Here is a 25,124-nt window from a genome sequence, read left to right as displayed (position 1 = left end):
TTTTGGAGTTCCCATCATGCACAGCAGAAACAAATCTGACTAGGGACCATGAGGTTGCAGGTTCGATCCCTGGCTTTGCTCAGTGGGTTAAGGATCTAGTTGTTGTGAGCTGTGGTGTAGGTTGCAGACGCGGCTCAGATCCCGCATTGCTGTGGCTCTGGCGTAGGCTGGTGGCTACAGCTCTGATCAGACCCCTAGCCTGGGAACCTCTGCATGCCACGGGTGCAGGCCTGAAAAGACCAAATATATATATATATATATATTATTTTTAAAAAGAGCTAGATTGGAAACACAAATATAAGATAAGACTTTCAACATTAAATTCTGGAACTTAAGAACACAAACATCCAGGAGCAGCATTCCCATTTGAAACACTGTAATCATTTCTGTGTTCACATCTAGATTCTTTACTCCACCCTGTTCCACTGGTGCTCTTCAATTGATAAACCAGAGTAATTGTATTCCACATACACATTAAGGTCCTGGGAGGCATAAAGGAAATAAATGGATTAATAAGGACATTTCTATGATGGATGACCTTTTTTTTGGCCACACCCACAGCATACAAAAGTTCCCAGGCCAGAGATCAAACCTGTACCACAGCAGTAACAACGCTGGATCCTTAACCTGCTGAGCCACCTCCTATGCTGGGTAACTTTTAAGTCATAATTCACAAAATAAAAGATGTCATTCACCAGCAACTATAAAGGAGACTCGTACTTCAAATAGAATCTGATCAAAACTGATTAGTGAGTATTTTAATTCTTAATAAACAAATGTTCTACTTTAATCATTTTTTTAAATATTTATGTACAGAGAATTATTTAGATTTTTGTTTATATTTTAGCCAAAGTTCTCTCTTCAATGACATAATTAACCTTTTGTCTTATTCCTGTACTGAGTAGTAACTAGGAAGGAATATTAACAGATATAACTAGCAAACTTTTTATTACTCCAACATAATCTGATTATATTATTCTTATTAAGTAGGAAGAAAATACAATGCCACTGTTCTGGTAAGATCTCACAGGCCTGTGAATTTTAGCCATGGGTTATAGGGCTTTTTTTATGTTAAAAAAAACACAAAACAATCATTTCTATAAAATATCTATAAGGTTCCATCTACAATGAAGTTCTCCTATTCTCTGAGAGCCTTAAGTGTACAGATATGAGTATAATTTGGGCTGAGATTCCCCACAAGGTTTACAAGTTGAATATGTCATATTTATAAAAGCTATAAGATACGTGGAACTTTTTTTAAAAAGCTGATCTGTGTCACCTGACAGTCCAATAACTCAACAGCTTTAAAAAGTTTCTCTGGAAAAGAAAAAGTCTGAAATATTTCTCAAAGAGAAACATATTCTAAAATTATGGCAAACTCTTCCTGAACCTATGGTGCAACAGGTTGACCGAGAGCATGGCCTTGGCCTCAAAGCATGGATGGCCCTGTGTCACACAAGTCCAGAGTTACTCTTTACATCACATTCTGTATAAATGGCGCCCCCTGGAGTTGTGCTCTGTGATGAAGCTGATCAGGAGAGTCTACTGCTTCCTGTGTGACTTTGGGGAAGCTATTTAATCTCTCAATAGTTAAAATTTCTCATCGATTAAATGAAGCTAATACTAAGGCCTGTATGATAATCCTGTTAGCAGACAAAGTCTCAGAGCTGCAGAGTAATTATGATGAGAACATTTTGGGGGGGGGTTGCTGCACATTTAACCATCACCTCAAAATTATCACTCACCTAATTCTTTCAATAAATACTTATTGAAAGCCTTCTACAGGCCAGGCAGTGGTTCTAGGCATTAAGGACACAGAAATGAACAAAGGATCTAAAACCCTGGCTCTCACGTAGCTTATGTTTTAGCTCTACAGAGAAATGTCTAATAAACAACAAATACAAATGTCAAGTGCAAACAAGTGGCATAAAGATAAATCAAGTGGCTTGAGGAGATAGAGAATGCCAGGTTCTGTGTATGTGTGGAGGGAATCTATTTTAGATGGGCTGGTCTGGAAAGACTGCTTTGATAAGGTCATATCTGGGCAGAGACCTAAATGCTGAGAGGAAGGGAGGCTCGTGAATATCTGCGGAATGCATTCCAGGGCTGGGAACTGGTGCCAGGGCCCTGCAGCAGATCATGCTTGGCACATTCTGGGGCTGTTGGGAGGCCAGCGCGCACAAAGATGAGATGCTCAGGAAGATGGGAGACGGGGGCAGAGGGCTGCAGTGAGGCTGTGGGGCAGACTGGGGAGGGCCTGAGCCACTGCCAGAGGCATTTGTATTCTATTCTTAGTAACATGGGGAGTAAAAAGGGTTCTGATCAGGAGTGATGTGGCCTGATTTACATTTTTAAAACATCATACCGGCTGCTTTGTGGATAGCAGACTAAAGCCGCAGTAAACATGACAGGTGTTCTAGATCGGGGAACATGCTTGTACTTTAAGTAACTTTCCCTCATCTATTCCAGGATTTATTCTAAGACAAAGTAATGTGACAATGAAGAGGTCTTTTTGTTTGGCCCAAGTTAAATTTACAAAGAAATAATGCTTTAGAAAGTAAAAAGCACTGTTTAAATGAAAGGCTGATTACTAGTGATCACAACTGTTCCACTTGGCTTTTTTCTTTTTTCCTTTTTTTTTTCCTTTTTGCGGCAGTACCCAAGGCATATGGAAGTTGCTGGGCAAGGAAGCAAATCCGAGCCAGAGCTGTGACCCTTGCCACAGCTACAGCAACACTGGATCCTTAACTTGCCAAGCTGGGCTGAGGATGGGGCCGGCACCTCCACAGGGACAAGCCAGGTCATTAACCTGCTGTGGTACCGCAGAAACTCCTCCATTTGGCTTTTGATTGGGCTGAATCAACAACTAAGTCCAATTTGGTCTTAGCTGGGGTGTTACGTATATTTAAAAAAGAGTATTGAGTATGTTAAAAAAAAAAAAAAAGAAAGAAACTATGAGAATATAAAAAAAAGGTACTGAGTGGGTAAAACCAAAAGGGGGGTATTGGAGTTCCCGTCGTGGTGCAGTGGTTAACAAATCCGACTAGGAACCATGAGGTTGCGGGTTCGGTCCCTGCCCTTGCTCAGTGGGTTAACGATCCGGCGTTGCCGTGAGCTGTGGTGTAGGTTGCAGACTCGGCTCGGATCCCGCGTTGCTGTGGCTCTGGCGTAGGCCGGCGGCTACAGCTCCGATTCAACCCCTAGCCTGGGAACCTCCATATGCCACAGGAGCGGCCCAAGAAATAGCAACAACAACAACAAAAGACAAAAAAAAAAAAAAAAAGGGAGGGGGGTATTGAGTATGTTAAGCTTTAAAAAAAAAAGGGAAAAAAAGGAAGGTTGATAATAGAAATAATTTTTGGCGCTGGTTTTAGCAGAGGGTAGAAAATGCTGAACGAGTATTTTAAGATCATAGTGTACAATGCCTATATCTGTTGAAATAGCAATACTTTGCTGAAAAGATTTGTTAAGTATTCAAGCTGTTAGCCAACGACTGTTCAGGGGGCTCACCTATAAATGGGATGGAAGCCAAGGAGTCACCGGGGGGACTGGTACTTGAGGCCTTCCTTTCCTCCATCCTTTTTATATGGACTTCTCGGCGGGCATCATTAGGCAGCCAGCAAGTGGTGTCTGACCCAGTCTCCTGGTCGTTCACTGCCAAGATGTAAGACTGATGCCTTAAAGGCTGTGGTGTTTGGCGACCAGATGGAGGTTTTTCTCTTAGGATGACAGTGTCTTTATTATCTACAGTATTCGATTGCTGAATTTCAGCCTCTTGTAAATTTAAATCTTGATTCCTTTGTGTGCCAGATAATTCTACATCTGGAGTGCCAGCATTCTCACTCACCGGAGGGATGGGCTTAACAGAAGCTCCGGATAGAGAGGGGGGCTTCCCAGTGTCCACCTGGTGATCGGGGGCACTTTCAGTCCTTAACCATGTCTGCTGATTCAACAGACTGTTCTGATGCAAGTGATTGACTGGTCTTTGGTCTTTGACAGAAACAAATGAGTTCTGGCTGGAGGGGGGTTTTGTGACATGCGTAGAAGGCGCTTTCAGAGAATTACTTCGGACTTTCACAAGAGGGGACCTGTCTTGTGAAACCCCTCGAGGCTGGGACATTCCACAAGTAGTTTGAAAATTTCTATTTGGCTGCAGTGTTTTTAGCTCTGGCGGAATTTTTTTGAACTGAGACACCGAGCCCACCCCTCTGCCGCTCACTCGCCTGCTGTCAGAATTCACCATGCTCGGGGCCACGGTAAAATTGGAACCTCGGAAAGATTTGTGAATTTCTTGCTGCCGGGGCCTTTCATGAATGCCTCGCCGATCGTCCTGTTCGGTAAATCCACTCCACTTGTAGGTGGGCTTTCGTTCTCCACTGGAGTCGGGGAGCTGGTGCTCCGAAGGGGTGTTTTCTAAGGTTTCACCCTGGCCCTCGATATAGTCCCACGAGCGAGTTCTGTGGTTACTAAAACTAATAGACGGAGACGTCAGTGCTCCTTGAGACGCACTCCGTGGACAGTACTTCATTAACACGGAGTCCTCCAGCCTCTCCTGGGACACGCTGCGTTGCCGGATCTGGATGGACTGGGGCGCTCGGTCCTGAGAGGTGCTCCGGCGTCGTACCTGTAGGGCAGTGCGGTTCAGTACCACCGGGTTATAACCTGCTGTGCTCTGAGAGGCAGCCCTCAAACTATCCAGTCTTTCCTGAATGGTCCGACAGCCCATGTGCAACCGCCTGTTATCAATATACTCTTTGTAGGTTTTGTAGTTTTTCCAGTCTATGTGCTGATGGGAGTTTGGAGAATAGTGATTAACAGAGACGGGAGGAGAATCCACAGCTGGGGCTCTACTGCTGGACAGCCCTTCTGAGTGTCCACTGTAATTGCCAGATTTAAGTAAAATTCCGGAGGGTTCCAACGACCTGGAGCCGGTCTGATGGATCAGATGGGCAGTGGGAATGGATGCCGGTGGTGATGTGGTTCTCGGCACCACTTTTAAAGGGGTCTGCTCGTTCCTGCCATACCGCACTTCTTCGGTTCTGTGGGAGGGAACTGTGTGGTTGTTTCTATTGGGTAACAAATCTACCACCTTCTCAGAAGGTACAATGACAGTCCTTACACTTTCGTTGCAGACACACACTGCTGTGTTTGACTTGGCCACATCTGGGGGTGACGGAGGCACTTGTATTTCCATTCTGTAGGCCCTACTGGGCTGCGTCAGGACTGGTGGGCTGGTTTGCTGCTTGCTTGAGGGTGAGTCTGCAGGAGCTGCTTCAGCTGGCTGCGCCATGGCAGAAGGGGCGGAGGGCAGCCAGGGGTAGCAAATTGGTGGGGGTTCAGGGATGTTGCGTGCATTGCCACTGTAGGCTTCATTGCCTTTCAGGTAGGCATCTTGAGAATACGCCTACATGGAGAGGAGAGAAAGGGGTCACTTTAAATTAATCAAAGGAACACTCATTTCTGTTCTTGCAAGGCACTATTTTATTTTATGGTCCCCTGCCTTGTTCCTGAATGGCATTCACTAAAGCATGCATGCAAATGCAAACATAAGGGAACTCCGCAAATTCAGAAAAGGGCAGGTCTGTCAGAAATCAAATAAATTGTAGAATTTGCCAAAAATGTGAATTACAATTGCCTGTTTTCTCAAAAGATCTGAAGTGCACCAAATTCCTCCCCACCATCAATTAGATATGGATGTCTTGCTTTTCAAATGTCTCTCCTTGCAAGTTGTATGATTTTTTTTCAGCAGTTGGCAGGTTAAACATCTGCCTAATAAATTTCAGCCAAAGGAGATGCTGATCTTTTGCCAGAGTGAAGGAGACAATACTAAAAATCTTCACCGAATACATCTCTATTTTAGGCACTACTGCTATCATAAATAATTTGTTGAACATTGTCTTGCCAATTAATGATTACTGAGTGGCCAAAAATAATCCATTTTGATTAATTAGGTCCTCCAACAGCCGTGCTAAATATTTAAATATTTAAAATGGAGATTATGCACATTTAGGAAATTAAGCACATATCACAGGCATAAAATATGGAAAAAGGTAATTCATCTTCCTGCATATAGTTTATATTTTTGATTTTACACAAATGCAAAATTATATTATACAAATTTATTTGGTCTCTTTTACCTATTATAAGAAGACATTTATTTCTCAATTACTAACAGGCAGGCATGCAGCTCGAATTATTTGTTATCAATAATTTATGAAATTATTTGGTGATACTCTTTAAAACTTAGAAATAACAAATACAGAGACTACAAAACAGAGCTAATCGATGTAATTCTGGACTCTGTTCAACAGCTGAGACAGTTAGGTGTGGTGTCATATTACATATCCTCCTCTAAAATCAAAACAAGCTTAAGTCCAGACTACCATCACACCCTGCCTCTCTCTACAGCTTGCAAAGCTCAAGTGCAGCCACAAACATAACATAACAGCAAGTACTAGGAGAAGAGAGAGGGTGAGAGGCTTAAAAAAATACAGATGCAGATAAATGTTATGTTTTAATGCCAGTTATGTACAAGATAAAAAGACAACCAAACATAAAAAGGAAAAAGAAAGAAAGAAAATAATACATCACAAACACATTCTGCAAATTAGTAAGATTAACACCATGGAGAGATTCCTCTAAGCACACTTGCAGTTTTAATAGATTGGCTTATTGCAAATCTCTACAAAACATGACTTAAAAAGCAAGGAAATGGCTTCTGTGCATTTCTTACCAGAGCTGTGACATCCTTTGTAAATTGTAGCTAGCAGAAAATAGGAAAACATAGTAGAAGCTGCTTACTGATATAAAGACACAATCATGTTGTCATATTGATGCTGGAAAACAGCAAGCTAAAAACACATCTATACTCATTCCTCTGGAAGGTACCAAGAGAAGTAAAGGGCAGTGAGGCGCAAAGAATAACTTCAGTATCCTTCTGAGCGTCTTTTTCTCAGGCTTTTTCTCTGGTTCTTATTTGATCTGTCCCCCATTCTTGAAAGCAAAATACATCTGGTGACATGCAGTCCTAACAGATATTTTCTTCAATATGCACGGCGGTCTGATAACATGCTACAAAGCTTCCCTTCCACGAGAGCAACATTGATGCCTCTCATTTCCCCTGAGCTTCTTCCATCTCTGCTTCCAGATGACGAAACGAATGCTCTATTATGCATTTAAAACAGTACAACCTCCTCCTTCCCCTGTACATCCGAGCATATCCACAAGCCGTCAGCTGACTGCAGCTGCCTTTACACTATGATGTGGAAGGAATGACTGTTTTATTAAATGGGTTTCCCTCAAAAATTAAGATCTTTCGATGCTGTACCTATGGTCCTGTGTTATTAGCTTCTTTTTAACTTACAATGAGTATTACAGAACCTAAACCTGGATGAAGTGATGCTAAGTAGATGAAAGATGCATGCCACAATATTTTTAAGGTATGAATACAGGTGACCAAAATAGACATTTTAGGTAGGTGCCACTGACATTTGCACAAGCCTATCTTTTTAATGCTGGTTACAATCACACCAATACAGCTGCATGGCAAGACAACTGTGAGTAGGGTGTGGACTCTCTGGTACAGTATTTCCCACAGTGTGTTTGTGTAATTTTAGTTAGCTCCACCTGAGAGGCGTAGGGGGAAGGATTCCTTATGCTTGATGAAGTTAGAAGAGGTTGGCTAGTGGGCTTCTTGACTTTTCAAAACCTTTACTACATTAATGAACACTGTAGGACTTGATGTGAAATTACACACTTATTTGGCCATGCAACCCCCTTTTTTCCAGGGGTTTTCAGAATTTCTGAGAGTCCTGGAGAATTTTTCAGAATTTCTGCTGGGAAATTCTATTCTAGAACTAATAAATTAGAGATACTTCCTTTATTCAAGGGAATAAAAGGAAAAAAATTTTTTGTGGCCACACCCATGGCATATAGAAGTTCTGGGGCCAGGGATCAAACCCATGCCACAGCAGCAACCTGAGTCACAGCAGTGACAATGCTAGATCCTTAACCCAATGAGCCACCAGGGAACTTCAGGAATATTATCTTTTTTTTTTTGTCTTTGTTGTTGTTGTTGTTGTTGCTATTTCTTGGGCCGCTCCTGCGGCATATGGAGGTTCCCAGGGGAGGGGTTGAATCGGAGCTGTAGCCACCGGCCTACGCCAGAGCCACAGCAACGCGGGATCCGAGCCGCGTCTGCAACCTACACCACAGCTCACGGCAACGCCGGATCGTTAACCCACTGAGCAAGGGCAGGGACCGAACCCGCAACCTCATGGTTCCTAGTCGGATTCGTTAACCACTGCGCCACGACGGGAACTCCCAGGAATGTTATCTTTTAATAATAAAAGTAAATGACCAGAACTATTAAATACTTGAAAAGGTATTTGACATACTTTAGAAAACTCTTCGATTCCTATGTTGCAACTCTAAATACTAAATAGTCTATATTCACGGGTCCCCACTTCCGGGTAAAGTTACGGCAAAGGGGTCCTTAAATATACACACACGGGCCATACATGAACAGTGGACAGTATCTTACACGCACAGTACTACTGCCTAATGTGAGCAGATATAGTCAAAATAAATAAAATATGAATTTATTCACTAATATTACTGAGTTTGGTCACATAGTCTCTCAGTTCATGGACACTAAAAAAGCTTGTTTACCTGCCTGTCTGCCTATTTAAAAGTTCCTCATTCTCATAAAGCTTGGGAACCAACACCATTCACTTACATCCACAGGGAAATCGGTAGGGCTCTAAGGCCAGTGCAGCTCTGGGTTTTTGCTTCATTTTGGTTTTGGTTTTGGCTATCCCCACGGCATGCAGAAGTTCAAGAGCCAGGAACTGAACCTAGGCCACAGCAGTGACCTGTGCCACAGCAATGAAAATTCTAGATCCTTAACCTGCTGAGCCACCAGGGAACTCCAGGCCACTGTATCTTTGTATGTGTTCCGGGTAGGTCATGGGAATAAATTTCTATGGCTATGCTGAGAGGTGGCTAAAGACACAAATGAGCTCCAGAGTAAGTTTAGGGAAGTAAATTACAACTAGACAATATGCATTTTAAGGAGCCCCCTTCTTCCACGATGACTTTTTAAGTGTTCCCTTAGAAAACAAACTGCCTACTAAGGAAAGCTGTGGGCCAGGCTTGGGCCAACCCTGGGATGGATTACAACATTCAACTCTTTGGGGTGAACACGAGATCAACTGACAAAGGTTTACACTCTGAAAACACAATTTAAAACTCTTTAAGTTGCTCAGAGCTGTGACTGTGGCATGCTCTCTCTTGAGTGCTTGGTCTGAATGTACCCAGTCTCTTAATGAAAACTCGTGGTCACACATTTCAATGTTTTAACTACCCACTGGGTATTTGTGAATTGCCTATGGGTACCAATTAAATAGCACAAAATATCACTTAATTTTTATTTAATGATATCAATTTATGTTCTTTTCTAATGATGTCAAAATCATCCTGTATTGAATAAGTCTGTCTGAAAGGGTATGGCCTAGAAGTTTAGGAAACCAATGTCATAAGAATTGCTATTTCTCATAATAATTGTTATTTTTACATTGAAGGCCAAATGGATACTCATCATACACATTCAGAAGTTTTGATGGAATGAGACAACACTCACGTTTTTTTCTGACTGATTATCACTTGGGAATTCAATAGGTTATAACGAAAAAAACTTTAGCCAATTTTTTTCACTAGTCCTTTTATATATCATGCTACATTCCTTCTTAGATTTCCTTTACCCTTGTACTTACAGTAGTTTGAAAGTTTCTGTTTTAAAATTCAAGCCACATCTAATGAAAATAGAAGAGTAGCAGCCTTGTCATGCCTACAGATCCAAAAGGTTCTTTCAAGTGAGAAAGGAGGTTTGAGTAAGGAAAAATAACTCACAGAATCCTTCATTTGGAATTAGAATTGTAAAGAGCATTTAAATAAAGTTTAATATTAACAGTTTGGGCCTTGATTATAAGTACAGTGCCTAACAGTAACTAAATAAGCCTAAAATAATCTCTCCGTTCAGCTTTAGCAGAGTTGCATCAAAATCACCATTACCATATCAATTACAATTATTATACCATGTTTACCATCTCATAAATAGTAAAAACAAACAAAAAAAATACAGAATAAATAGGCTGGTAAGATTAAAACTCCTGCCTACCAGTTTACCATTAAGAGGCTGACCTGTTAGTTTTAATACCACTGTCTATGATAAAAGCAAAAATAACTACATCTCGGAGTTCCCGCTGTGGCACCACAGGATTGGCAGAGTCTTTGCACCATCAGGACACACGGTCGATCCCCGGCACAGCACAGTTGGCTTGAAGGACCTGGCACTGCCGCAGCTGCCACACAGGTCACAACTGTCGCCCGGATCTGATCCCTGGACTGGGAACTCCATATGCCGTGGGTTGGCCAAAAAAGAAAAACAAACAAAAAAGACTGCCTATCTGTCTGTATAATTTTAAAACATATGCCAGACATGCCACAGTGGGGCGCGGGGGAAGGGGGTGGTGTGGATATTTTACACCTTTCTAAATTATTGGAAACTTTTCTAATTAGCATATACTAATCTTATAATTATTAAAAATATACATTTTTTTAAAGAATAAAGTAACTGCTTCGAATTTGCAAAACATGAAGGAAACTTCCAGAATTACTACTCTTGCTTCCCTCCTTTAAAGCAAGACCACCTGGATCCAGATGTGACAAAAGGACACCAAATTTTAAACAGAATAGTCTACTGATTGTGGGACATGGTAAATAATTATCTTGAAAGTAATTCTAACACATCTAAAGATAAACTTGGCTTATGTGACATTTTCCGGTCTATATCCCATAGACACGGAGTGGTGAATAGAGCCATGGATGCAGAGTGACGGTGAGTTGGTGTAACAGCTCCGACACTGACTGGCCATGTGACTGAGGTCAGCCACTGGACCTCCATCTGCACCCAATTCGATCTGCTTCGGTTCAAGTCCTACCACCATCACTTTCTTCCCAGTTATGCTAGAAAACCTGGCTATGTTTAACGCAGAATAAGAAGAGCACAAAGGGGGTTTCAAATGCCCTGGTCAAACATTATATACACCCAGGAACCTCCACAGCAGTCAGAACTGATCGACTAAAAATTTAGTTGGTTTTTTTGGTTTGTTTGTTTTTTGCTTCTTAGGGCCACACCTGTGACATATGGAAGTTCCCAGGCTAGGGGTCTAATTGGAGCTACAGCTGCTGGCCTATGCCACAGCCACAGCAATGCCAGAGCCAAGCCATGTCTGCAACCTACACCACAGCTCATGGCAACACCGGATCCCCAACTCACTGAGTAAGGCCAGGGATCGAACCTGAACCTTCACAGATACTAGTCAGATTCATTTCCGCTGAGCCCCGATGGAAACTCCTGTAAAATTTAATTTAGAATCTGAGCAGTCAAAGGCTTAACAAAGTATCTGAGTCATGCATGGAAAAGAACACCCAGTTCTGATGCTCTGATCACGAATCCCTCCGAGGAGGTATTTTTTTTCGTTTTTTCAGTCAGCATCACTGTTTAGGCGACTTGATGGGTAGCACTACTGGATCCTTACCCACTGAGCAAGGCCAGGGATCAAACCTGCACCCTCATGGAGACGATGTCAGGTCCCTAATCTGCTAGACCACAACAGGAACTCCCTTATGGTTTTTTGAAACCCCGTATTCTGTGTTTTATAACAGCTTTTATTTATTAATTTGGCCACACCCACGGCACACGGAAGTTCCTGCGCCAGGGATCAAACCTGCACCACAGTTCTGGCCTGCGCCACAGGGGAGGCAAGGCCGGATCCTTAACTCACTGTGCCACACGGGAACTTCCTGTAATAGCTTTTTCTTTTCTCTCTTTTTAGGGCCGCACCCACGGCATATGGCAGTTCCCAGGCTAGGGGTTGATTAGGAACTGCAGCTGCCGGCCACAGCCACAGCCAATCTGAGCCTTGTCTGCGACCTACACCCCAGCTCATGGCAATGCCGGATCCTTAACCCACTAAGCAAGGCCAGGGATGGAACCTGCGTCCTCATGGATACTAGTCAGATTCATTTCCGCTGAGCCATGACAAGAACTCCTAGGATGGTAATTCTGAGGTTGACTCCCTCCTGGGCCATTCTGTGAAATGAGCTGTTCATTTCACTGTTCTAAATAGTGTCCGATCAGTGCCTGCATCTTGGCAAGGGAAGAGGATCACGAAGAAGAGAGGCCAGTTCTGTTTGGAAGGGCACCGTCTCTGAGTCATGAGAATGCCAGGGGTGAAGGCGGAGGCGTCACCTACTTGGTCCCCGCGTCAGTGCAGCACTGGAGAAAGAACCCCTGTTTATTTTCAACCTAATGACTTCCATTGCCCTCTGTGGTCGTGTCCTCATGGTGCTGAGTTATCAGGGTAGCACCTCTACAACTAGCCCTACCGGACAAAGAAAATCACCGTGGATGGGGATGCATTCCTTGCTGGGACACCCCAACCCCAACAAAACTGTGTACTTAAGAAGGGTAATCTGGAAGTTGCCGTTGTGGTGCAACAGAAACAAATCCAACTAGGAATCATGAGGTTGCAGGTTCAATCCCTGGTCTTGCTCACTGGGTTAGGGATCCAGTGTTGCCGTGAGCTGTGGTGTAGGTCGAAGACATGGCTCAGATCCTGCATTGCTGTGGCTGTGGTGTAGGCTGGCAGCTGTAGCTCCAATTACCCTAGCCTGGGTACCTCCATATGCTTTGGGTGCAGCCCTAAAAAGCCAAAAAAAAAAAAAGGGGGGGGGTACTCTGTTACCAGGAGAAAAGTCACTTTGAAGTAAAATCAGCATTTCTTAAAAACACAAGGTTGAATTCTGTGGATTTTGGTTAATTAATTTTTACGTGTTAATGATTAAACTGAATCATTAAGATCAGCTTTAATGATTTTTTAGGTAAACAAAAATGTTTACAGAGATTATTTAGGACTTTTACTGTGCTAAGTTCAAATTAATGCCTTACGACTGAAAAATGGCACTGTTTCCACTCCCATCACGAAGATTCCCTAAGTTCTGGGTAAGAAAACATCAGTGACAACAGCTATTCGTTAAAAAGAGTTTTTTAAAAAGTTGAATCCCAAAAAAGTACATTCACCTTTAAAGAATTTTTATTAACGTTCATGACTATAAAACAATCCATATTTGAATAAGTAAAACTTACCACTTGTAGAATGTCTTCATCTTTTGGCATAACACTAAGTTCCAATGTTGTATCACTGAAATGGAATACACATACACTATTTTAGGGGAGGCAGAAGTATACAAGACAGACATAAAGGAAAAAGAGTTAACTCAGACGTATTTTTTAAATTGCTTATGAGTTGAATTTGGGGGTTTTAAAAATCTTTATTTTTCAAATAAAAATCATTAAAATGAAAAGAAGTTTAATATATAAAAGAAGTCATATATATATATATATATATATGACTACACACACACACACACAAGCTAATTATGTACAAAAGAGGGCATGCTGTCATATGTTTGAGCTATTCATAACTGGTCAAGTGTTCTTTATAACATGTTTCTACTTTAGAAGTATGAGGTGTATCACTTATACTGAATACTCCTGGAACAAAACTCATCAATATGTAATTATGTATATTTTACGTCAAGTCACAGAACAAATTACAAATTTTTTACCACATATTTTCACTGTTCAAGTTAAAAATACATTAACTTAAAAATAACCAAAGAACCCTCAAATTTACCATTCTAATCAATATTAAATCTCCTAATTTTGAAATATTCCCTGTTGGTGTCAGAGAAGGAATTCAGAATTCACCGTTACAACCATCAAAATGACTCGATTTTTAAAAATCATACAGCATCTCAACTCTTTGCTTTCTTCTCCACGATTTAATTTTAGAGCCTTTACAGGAATAGTTCGGTCTCATTTTATTTTGGTATTATTAAGTGTTGTGTTAGAAATAAGAGAGCAGTTTCTCTAGGTTTAAAAAAGGTCAAAGGAATAATTACGTGGAGTCCTGTGATCCAGAATTTTATTTAGATAAGGCAAAGATAGTGGAGCTGTCTCCAGCAAGTGCTTCCATATCTAACCTAACAATAGGGGGCAGGTTTTCCCCAATACAATCCAGATATCAAGAAACAAACGACAACAAAAAATCCAAAATCTAATAACTTATTCATGCCTCTATTTGAACCCTTATTTTTAGGTTCATAAATGCTGAGAGAAAAGTAAATCGATAAGAACCACAGGTTCAAACGAATTCTACTAAGAAAATATGTAGGTACTTATATTTCAACACTTAAGAGTTGGTAGAAAATACATACTGATGCTTAGATAAATTCTTCTGCAAGGATACATTTTTATATTAATACACTGCAGAATCTCAATAGCTTTGTGCTACATTAATCCATTTGCTACCAACTGCAGACAAAAGGAACACAATTTTTTTTAAAGAAAAATAAGGTCATGAAAAAAAAACGGTATTTTTCAAATTGCTTTACTAGTTGAAAAATTAAGACTGTCTTTCCAAAGTGTTATTATTCTGAAAGATGAAATGCACCAGTGACCAAAAAAAAAAAAAAAAAAAAATTTAAGGTAGATTTTAAAGGAAACCAAGTTACAGTTGCTTGCGAAACTGTATTTTCAGAGAGATGTTAACAAACACACTAAAACCCTGAAATTACAGGCTGACAAAACATACTGGTATATTTATCACGACCTAAGTTATTTTCAGTAAAAGGAAATCTGGGTGAATCTCCCCACTGCCTCTGGAGAGGCTGTCAAGTCTTCACCAGTTCCCAGGTGTCCTTAATATTTAAGATTAAACAGGGAGTTCCTGTTGTGGCACAGTGGTTAACGAATCTGACTAGGAACCATGAGGTTGCAGGTTCAATCCCTGGCCTTGCTCAGTGGGTTAAGGATCCAGCGTTGCCAGGAGCTGTGGTGTAGGTTGCAGACTCAGCTCAGATCCCCCGTTGCTGTGGCTCTAGTGCAGGACCGCAGCTACAGCTCCGATTAGACCCCTAGCCTGGGAACCTCATATGCCTCAGGAGCGGCCCTAGAAAAGGCAAAATGACAAAAAAAAAAAAAAAAATCAAACAGGTATCACTGTCAGGAACACCTAGGTTCCCAGAGGAAGGAGAACACTCTGAGATCAATACATCATGACTATATCACCCAGCTGTAAAAGCGACAATGAGTTAGGGCATTTGTGAAAATAACTTAGATGATAGCATGCACTGCTTTAGACACGGTTGGAGGAGCTTGATTAAAGTCTTCAGAAAACAATGGACTTCGATTTAGTTATAGACAGGTGAGTATGGCTAATATGAAGCAACGGATAATCCAAAAGTATCTGAATCTGGGAAGAACTTCTTACAATGGTGATGATGATCTAGAAATCGGACCACAGAGTCATGGTCTGTCTACTCTTGACAGAAATTTGATACGGTAACCTCTTTGGCTTCTGGTTTCTTTATTTGAAATTAAAAAAAAATTCTAGGTATGTTATAGAGAGAGGGACTAAATTATCTCTAGTCTGTCACTCTATAAATATTTCTCTATAAATATTTATTTACCTTTAGAACTCAAAAATCCTATTAACTGTAGGCAGCCAAATGGATTAAAAGAGAATTTCTCGCTATCTTTGTTAAAACAAATGAATTTGAGCCAAGGATATTCAATAAGCCACTTAAAGATAAATTATCATAGTAAGCGGTTTCAAAATAAATTATATGTGCACTTATTTATATATTTATTATAAACAAATTATAAATGTTATTGTTACTTCTAGTTAAAGAAAGAAGCTTAACATATGCCTCTCAGGTTCTAAAAGATTTTAATCACAAAACTGATAAAACTGCCAAAACAAAGCCACCAAATAAGCCATCCTCAGGGATAACTTTCAAACGAGTTTTCCACTTTAAGGCAAAGTTCCCTATCTCCCCATCACATCAATTCCTCATAGGAATACAATACTGTATTAAGCCTACTTGCTTCCTTGATTTATAAAACCCATCTTTGCCCAAGATTAATCATAGAAGAATCTTACCTGTTCTGGATTAAAGCAATTACTTGGGAATAGGTTTTTCCAATAACACTTTCTCCATTGACTTTTATAATTCGGTCACCTTCAAATCCGAGTTTAAAAAAAAAAAAGAAAGAAAGAAAGGCACATGAGAATTACTTTAACAAGTCACTGTTGAGTACTTTTGAAATATTCCTTGAATAATACACTTATTTTTGATATATCCATGTTTTTAAAGGATCTTTCACAAAGGTGGACCTAAATGTTAATATGTCCAGCTTCCTATGAAATAGGACAGTTTTAAATAAGAGTTCAGCCACTGATGAATTTAGAAACTGCTTAAACTATAATCACAAGTGACCAAAGCTATACTATTTATATTTCTGCCCCACTGCTTGTTTTCTGAGTTGCAGAACTATTAGTTATTCCTCTGTTTACCCTATCATTTTTTTTTCTTTTGTGGTCGTCCCATGGCATTTAGAGTTTTCCGTCTAAGATCAGATCTGAGCTGCAGTTGCATCCAACACTGCAGATGCGGCAACGCCTGGTCCTTTACCCACTGTGCTGGGCTGGGGATCAAACCTGTGTCCCAGTGCTCCTGAGACACCTCCAATCCCGTTGCACTACGTGGGAACTCCTACCATGTCATTTCTAATAAAGAAGCATTATTTAACAGGCTTAAGCAACTGATTGCTTTTGTTATCTGTGTCCTTTTTTTTTTCCCCTTTTTTGGGCTGCACCTGCAGCATACAGACATTCCCAGGTTAGGAGTCTAATCGGAGCTACAGCTGCCATCCTACACCACAGCCACAGCAACACAGGACCCAAGCCTCGTCTGCAACCTACACTACAGCTCACGGCAATGCCGGATCCTGAACCTACTGAGCAAGGCCAGGGATCGAACACTCATCCTCATGTTTACTAGTCAGATTGTTTCCACTGAGCCACGATGGGAACTCCTCAGTGTCCTCTAATTTTAATCCAACTGATTTCCTCATAGTATTCTCCCAATCTATTTCATTTATTTATTAATGCTACCTCACAGCTCTTCAGTATGGGTATGCACATGATTTTGGTGCCATATATATGAATTTCTTCATTTTAATGGGAAAAGGACATTTGGATTACTCAGAAAAATTCTGTGCAGCAGCAAGGAAATAATGAAAGTAAGGACAAGGGAAAGAGGAAAATATTAAAAATTTACTTTGTGTGAGGAGTTCCCCCATGGGACAATGGGATTAGAGGCATCTCTCGAACACTGGGACGCAATTTTGATCCCCAGCAGGCCCAGTAGGCTAAGGATCCGGCATTGCTGTAGCCGAAGCATGGTTCTGATCTGATCCCTGGCCTAGGAACTCCATATGCTGCAGGGCGGCCAAAAAATAAAATTTTTTTATTTATTTTATTTTATTTTTTTGTCTTTTTGCCATTTCTTGGGCTGCTCCCGTGGCATTATGGAGGTTCCCAGGCTAGGGGTCGAATCAGAGCTGTAGCCGCCGGCCTACGCCAGAGCCACAGCAATCCCAGATCCGAGCCGCATCTGCAACCTACACCACAGCTCACGGCAACGCCGGATCGTTAACCCACTGAGCAAGGTCAGGGATGGAACCCGCAACCTCATGGTTCCCAGTCGGATTCGTTAACCACTGCGCCACGACGGGAACTCCAAAAAAATAAAATTTTTTTAAAATAATGTACTTTTTTGAGTACTTAGCACACTCTCTCTACTTCATGTGCCAAACCTTGAGAGGCTCAGAATATGGTAGGTGATACATTCTAGGCAACAGAATCCTGTATGTTCTATATGTTCACTGAGATACATATTAAATGTATTAATGACATAATAAATGATATTGATATTAGACTTGCTTTAATTGTGACAAAAAAGGTAATAAATTAATGCCTAGAAGAAAACTTTTTGGGAGTTCCCATCATGGTTCAGTGGTTAACGAATCCGATTAGGAACCATGATGTTGCAGGTTCGATGCTTGGCCTTGCTCAGTGGGTTAAGGATGTGGTGTTGCTGTGAGCTGTGGTGTAGGTCACAGACGCGGCTCGGATCTGGCATTGCTGTGCTGTGGTGTAGGCCAGCAGCTGTAGTTTTGATTCCATCCATAGCCTGGGAACCTCCATATGCCTCGGAAACAGCCCTAGAAAAGACAAAAAGTCAAAAAGTCAAAAAAAAAAAAAAAAGACAACTTTTTGATTGTTTATTTGCTTTTTAGGGCCACAGGTGTGGCATATGGAAGTTCCCAGGCTAGGGGTCGAACTGGAGCTGCAGCTGCCAGCCTAGGCCACAGCCATAGCAACTCAAGATCTGAGCCACGACTGCAACCTACACCACAGCTCATGGTGATGCTGGATCCTTAATCCACTGAGCAGGGCCAAGAATCAAACCCACATCCTTATGGATACTAGTTGAGTTCATTACCACTGAGCCACAACAGGAACTCCAAAAAAGATAATATTTTATTCAAAAGGTAGCAAAAGATAGTTTTTCACTAATTCCCATTTTAAATTGTCTCATTTTAAAACAAGAGAAAAGAGTAACTAATTTAAAACAGTGTGTGTTAATCTAAACTAAATCTGACTTATTTTTTATTAAAATCACAAATCACAAAATATTTCAGAACAAACAGCTATCAGACTCCATCCACTGACATGTGCAGGTAAAGCTGGAGCCTCAAGCGTTGCTTCACAGTGAGATTAATTAATTCACCTCCAGCAGGTCAGGCACTTCCAGAACTTGAAGATCCAAGAAGATGATTTCTACCATATCAATAAACATCTTCATCACTTAGCTATTTTGTAAATGTTTATCAAAATTAAATGTATCCAAAATAGGCTGTTTCAAAGGGTCTCTGAGAGATCATTCTCCGAATGATAACTAAAAGTGTCCATAATTCATCAATTTATATTAGGTTATTTCTGCCCAAAACCTATCCATTTGGGTATCAAGAAACATATAACTAGGAGTTCCCCTTGTGGGCTTAGCGGAAATGAATCTGACCAGTATCCATGAGGATGTAGGTTCGATCCCCGGCCTCGCTCAGTGCGTTGGGGATCCAGCATCGCCGCGAGCTGTGCTGTAGGTCACAGATGCAGCTCAGATCCCTCGTTGCTGTGGCTGTGGTGTAGGCTGGCAGCTGTAGTTCCAACTCCACCCCTACCCTGGGAACCTCCATACGCTGCAGGGCACAGCCCTAAAAATGTCAAAAAAAGAAAAGAAAAGAAACATATAACTAACTCAGTCTCAAAAATAGCTACAACTCATGTGAAGAAAAAGAAACATACAGAAGAAGCGAGAAAGAAAAATATAGAAAACAAAATAGAAAGAAATGAAGGCAAAAAGGAATGAAAAGATGTTGAATAAGAATATCAGCACCTGTGCATAATCCAGCTTCAAAAGCAGGTCCTCCCTCTTTAACCTGTTTAACGAAGATGGTATCCATGGGTTCCAGGCGGTTTCTTTGTTTTCCTGTGGAAGACAAGAGAGCCAAGGCATGATTTTACCTTATAGTGTTTATTCTTAAAATAGCAAAATATGAAATGAAATTTAATTGAGGAGTTCCCGTCGTGGCTCAGTGGTTAACGAATCCGACTAGGAACCATGAGGTTACAGGTTCGATCCCTGGCCTTGCTCAGTGGATTAAGGATCTGGCGTTGCCATGAGGTATGGTGTAGGTTGCAGACGCGGCTCGGATCCCACGTTGCTGTGGCTCTGGTGTAGGCCGGTGGCTGCAGCTCCAACTAGACCCCTAGCCTGGGAACCTCCAGATGCCGCAGGTACAGCCCTAGAAAAGGCAAAAAAAAATAAAAATAAATAAAAATAAAAATAAAATAGAAATTTAATTGAGACAATTAAGCACAGATTTTTTTTTTTTTTTTAAAAGAAGTGTTAAATACATATCCTGAATTTCGGAGTTCCCATTGTGGCACACTGGAAACGAATCCGACTAGGAACCATGAGGTTGCGGGTTCAATCCCTGGCCTTGCTCAGGGGGTTAAGGATCCAACACTGCCATGAGCTGTGGTGTAGGTCACAGACGCAGCTCAGATCCCTCGGTGCTGTGGCTAAGGTGTAGGCCCTCGGCTACAAACTCCAATTGGACCCCTAGTCTGGGAACTTCCATAAGCCGAGGATGCGGCCCTAAAAAGCAAAAAAAAATGTAGCAGAACTACTTATTCAGTTGTCCAGCTTTACTGAATACAAGTACACAGCCCACTTACAACTAATTTAAAAGGGAAAAGAAGTTTATTTTCAATACAAGTTACTTAAAATGCAGGTCCTTAATTCCAGTCAAACTGGTAGTAAGCTAGGTCCTTATGTAGCAACTCAACATTGACAACAGTTGGTATTTAAGGAAAACCACCTACGTTTTCTTGGCTAGAGATGTGAAAGTTTAATAAATTTTGCTGCATCAAGTCAGGGCTTTCATGGAAAGATTTACGTAATAAAACAAAGGACACATTTTTAAATAAATATTTTCTAGTCTACTATGTCCCAAAGGTGATTATACCATACTTATACTTAAAAATACAAAACGTAAATGAGCATTAGTGAATTCTACAAAATAATAAAAAGCTGGCTGGGTAGTGTTTTCTGAAAGTTCTAAGAGGAAATTTCACTTACACAGAAAACACATAGTCTATAAAGGAAGTACTAACTTTGCATGACTACCGTCATAAAACCAGAGAGACTTTGCCACTGACAAATCTTTGACTACACTATCCCTGAAAACACGTGAAGATGGAAGAGACTAAAAGCAGAGCCAATCTTAACAGCAAGCACTGTTATATCTGCTGAGAGCTGTGCTTTGATTCTTCTTGTTCACTTTCCTTTCTGGACTTTCTCCAGAATTCTGACTTGCTATTACTACCATCAAGATGTTATCTAATTCCTTCTGGACAATATCCCTTCATGACGGCATGTTTAACTAAAAAAACAAATCCCTCTTTCAATTTTAATATTCCCTGACTCTGAGTCTTGTGTTAAACACGCTGCTCATTACTTTTAAGAGTGTCTTTTTAACAAAAGCTGTCTGCTGGGACTGTGTGTTATTCTGGAGTTCCTGCTCTGGTGCAGCAGGTTAAGGATCTGACATCTATCTCTGTGGCGGCGTGGGTTCTATCCCTGGCCAGGCACAGTGGGTTAAGGATCTGGCACTGTCTCTGCAGCAGCTCAGGTTGCAGCTGTGGCTTGGATTCAACCCCTGGACTGGGAATTTCCATATGCTGTGAGTGCAGCTGAAAAAGAAAACGAAGCACGTGTTATTCAATCTCTTATGTCTTTAGTTTTTTAAAGTCAACTTCTAGATATGCAAAATCAGAAGTCTGCTCCTGAACTGTGGTAATTCATCAGGAAAAAGCATTCCTTACTTTCCTGTAGGATCATTTGGCAGAGCCAGATAACTTCCCTGGTAATTCTTAGTAATAAAACCTCTTTCAATTCTATTTTATAATTGCTCATTTTTGTGAGAACACATAGGACATGTTCAGAGAACTGCTAAATACCTTATTCAAGGGTCATTTCCTTGACTTTATCAAAGGGAAATGTGTCTTTTTAGCACACACATAATTAAATATTTCTGTATTTAAGAAGGGGAAATAAAAAGAACGACCTTACATGAGTGAGAATGGCTAAAACGACAAGGTACCAAAAAAGTCCCACTTTATGCTATTTAATATATAATTAGTCAAGACTTAAGAAGGTATAAAAAGTATTTATGAATTTACTTGAAGCTCAATGTCGCACATTTTCGGAATATTGGTCCAGGGATTGAATCTGAGCCGCGGCTGCAACCTATGCCAAAGCTGCAGCAACTCTGGATCCTTTTAACCCACCGCGCCAGGCCAGGGATTGAATCCAGGCCACAGCAGTGACGACACTGGATCCTTAGCCCTCTGTGCCACCAAGGAATCCTGAATGCCACACTTTGAAATTAGTAAGAATGCACACACCTTTACATTACAGTAAATATAATCAGGAAAAATGTTTTCAACTAAAAGTAATAACAACATATAGATGGCAGCTGCCATTCAGATACCGGAAGAACACCAGGTAGATGCGATTTTTATTCTCCATACACACTATAATGCAGTAGTTACAGACTGAGCCTGATGACCAAATTACATGGTTTAAAATCCCAGCTCTACCATTTATTTTTCACGTAGGATTCCTGGATTTTGCAAAAATTATGGTCTATCAGAAATTCAAATTTATCTGGGGATCCTGTATTTTATCTGGCAACTCCATTGCCAAGGGATTTTAGGCAAATGATTTATTTGTGCCCCAGTTAACTCATCCGGAAAGTGAGGATGATAATAATTTATTTTTGTTGTGAGGATTACAAGAGAGAATCCATTTAAATACTTCTACAATACCTAATGCTAGCAGGTATTTAATGAATGTCACTGCCATGCTAGTCTGATGCTAAAACTTAGGTTTATGTAGAGATCAGGGTTGAATGAGGCCAGGGGACACCGAGCTTGTCACACTGCCAGGGCTTCATTCAATAAATACTGGCCCAAAGAGAAACTATACCAACTTGACTATCATATTACAGGGAAGCTGAACAGTAGAAAACAAAGGTCAAAGAACACTGAAGGAAAAAAAAAGTAGAAAAGTAAGAGAGGGAGGTCTCCAATGGCTCAGTGGGTTAAGGATCTGGCACTGTCTCGGCTGTGGCTCAGGTTACTTCTACGGCACAGGTTCAATTCCTGGCTTGAGAATTTCTGCATGCTGCAGGCATGCGCCCCCCCCCCAAAAAAAAAGTTTTTTTAAAAAAGCAAGAGAGACTGTACTAAAAAAACTCCCAGTAACTCTGACACAAAGTACACATTTGTCTTCAAAGAGACCAGTGTCCAAAAGCCAGAGTGCTCCAATAACTCTCTTCTTTGGGGAATCCAAAACTCCAAATCACCTGCAATGTTTAAATTGTTTCAAAATTTGAAATGCTAAGTGTACAAAGCAAGCAGACAAAAGCAAATAGATTACTTTCAGAAGCAAAATATTCTCAACTATAACCAGTTACCTAAAAAGACCTGTAAGGAAGGTACAGAGAAAAACAAATAGGTAGAGATCAGAGAATCCTATCCTAGGGACCAAAGAAACATATATCTTAACAGAGTTAAAAAAATTAGGAGTTCCTGTTGTGGTTCAGCAGGTTAAGAACCTGACTAGTATCCATGATGATGTGGATTCAAATCCTGGCCTCTCTCAGTGGGTTAAGGATCCTGCACCGTTGAAAGCTGTGGTGTAGGTCACGATGTAGTTCGGATCCAGGATTGCTGTGGCTGTGGTGTAGGCCAGCAGCTGCAGCTCCAATTCAATCCCCAGCCTGGGGCTTCCATATGCTGCAGGTGCAAACCTAGAAAGCAAATACATATATATTTTAAACAAAGAAATACCACCTTATACTTTAGCCAAAAGCAAAGCTGAAGAAAATAATGGCTGTTACTGAGACTGAGTTTTTTTTTGTTTGTTTGTTTTGGATTTTTTTTGGCCACGCACAAAGCATATGGAAGGAAGTTCCCAGGCCGGGGACTGACCCCTCACCTCAGCAGCAACTGAGCCACTGCAGAGACAATGCCAGATTCTTAACTGGCTATGTGACAGCAGGAACTCTGAGATTTTAAAAAAGTTTTTCCTTCTCTCTCTGAGTTATCATAGGTGCTATTGGACAGTTTTCTTAATGGAATCAAATCTTTTGTTTTTAATGACAGTATTTTTTAAGCATTCTTTTTTTTTTGTCTTTTGTTGTTGTTGTTGTTATTTCTTGGGCCGCTCCCACGGCATATGGAGGTTCCCAGGCTAGGGGTTGAATTGGAGCTGTAGCCACCGGCCTACGCCAGAGCCACAGCAACGCGGGATCCGAGCCGCGTCTGCAACCTACACCACAGCTCACGGCAACGCCGGATCGTTAACCCACTGAGCAAGGGCAGGGACCGAACCCGCAACCTCATGGTTCCTAGTCGGATTCGTTAACCACTGCACCACGATGGGAACTCCTAAGTATTCTTTTTTATTGATTTCTTTGTTGTAAAACAAAAACAAAAACAAAAAAACCCCCTATCTCTACATTAGAAAAGGCTGTTGAGGAGTTCCTGTCATGGCTCAGCGGTTAGGCCACCCGACTAGCATCCATGAGGGCTGCGGTTTGATCCCTGGTCTCACTCAATGGGTTAAGGAACCGGCGTTGCTTTGGCTGTGGTGGAGGCCAGCAGCTACAGCTCTGATTTGACGCCTAGCCTGGGAACCTCTGTATGCCACGGGAGTGGCCCTAAAAAGACCAAAAAAAAAAACCAAAAAACCAGGACATGGAGAACAATTTATTGAGCTTTGGGATTGAGGATCTAATAAGGCAAAAAAACAGAGGAAGTAATAACCCCCAAATTTCAAGCTAACCGTTACCTCTGGGGAAAGAAAAAAGAAAAGGAGCTAGAAGGGCCTCGACCATTTCTAATCATTTACATCCTAGAAAGACAAGAGGGGGAAGGGGGGGGGGGTTAAATGTTAAGATGACAAAGACAGGTGGCAAGCATTTAGAAGCCACATTTTTCCCTTTATCTTCTGTTTGCCTAAAAAATTTCATAGCTGTTCTTTAATAGTTGAAAATGGGCTTCTAATTTGGGGGGAGGGTTATATTGATGGCATACAAAACTAACTTCAGAGCCCAACAGAGACACACTGCCCAACATCAAAAACCCATATGTATCATAAGATAAATACATCCTACATGAGTATTAAGTAGAATCCAATTTAAGACAACTGTTCTGGCAGATTATTGAGTCCATTTTTCCCTTTGGTAAGGGAGAAGCACTAAGGAAAAAAATGCATTCTAACTTTTAAAATCTAGGTGTTCCTAAATTTCCACTTAAAATGCACTCACTTCCAGAGTGATGGCTAGTACTTTAAAATCGTATCTCCCAAGCCTCCAATCTGTAGCTCCAACAATTCTAAGCTTCAAAATCCAAAGTTCCAATAATCTCTAGACAATGTCAGCAGAAAGTCACCTGTCAGTTCTCGATCACATTTCACCTACTACAAATAAATACATCCTTGATACTCAACCTCTT

General features: G+C 41.0%; 1 protein-coding gene across 5 annotated transcripts in view; it reads right to left on the bottom strand.

The window, feature by feature from the left end:
* Positions 1 to 25,124, bottom strand: part of ARHGAP21 (Rho GTPase activating protein 21) — a 141,596-nt gene that overhangs the window by 36,340 nt on the left and 80,132 nt on the right. For 3 of the 5 annotated variants that reach the window (XM_047755607.1, XM_047755609.1, XM_047755608.1), the window contains exons 5-9: positions 19,432 to 19,524; positions 16,071 to 16,149; positions 13,211 to 13,265; positions 6,734 to 6,763; positions 3,511 to 5,404 (exon numbers count right to left, since the gene is read on the bottom strand). In XM_047755607.1, the coding sequence (XP_047611563.1) occupies positions 3,511 to 5,404; positions 6,734 to 6,763; positions 13,211 to 13,265; positions 16,071 to 16,149; positions 19,432 to 19,524 (2,151 nt within the window). The remainder of the gene's footprint in view (positions 1 to 3,510; positions 5,405 to 6,733; positions 6,764 to 13,210; positions 13,266 to 16,070; positions 16,150 to 19,431; positions 19,525 to 25,124) is intronic. The other 2 variants (XM_047755610.1, XM_047755612.1) reach the window with 1 other exon arrangement.

Source organism: Phacochoerus africanus, chromosome 12 (genome assembly GCF_016906955.1).
Source record: "Phacochoerus africanus isolate WHEZ1 chromosome 12, ROS_Pafr_v1, whole genome shotgun sequence".
NCBI classification, from domain to species: Eukaryota; Metazoa; Chordata; class Mammalia; order Artiodactyla; family Suidae; genus Phacochoerus; species Phacochoerus africanus.
This window is presented reverse-complemented; position numbering and strand designations above follow the sequence as displayed.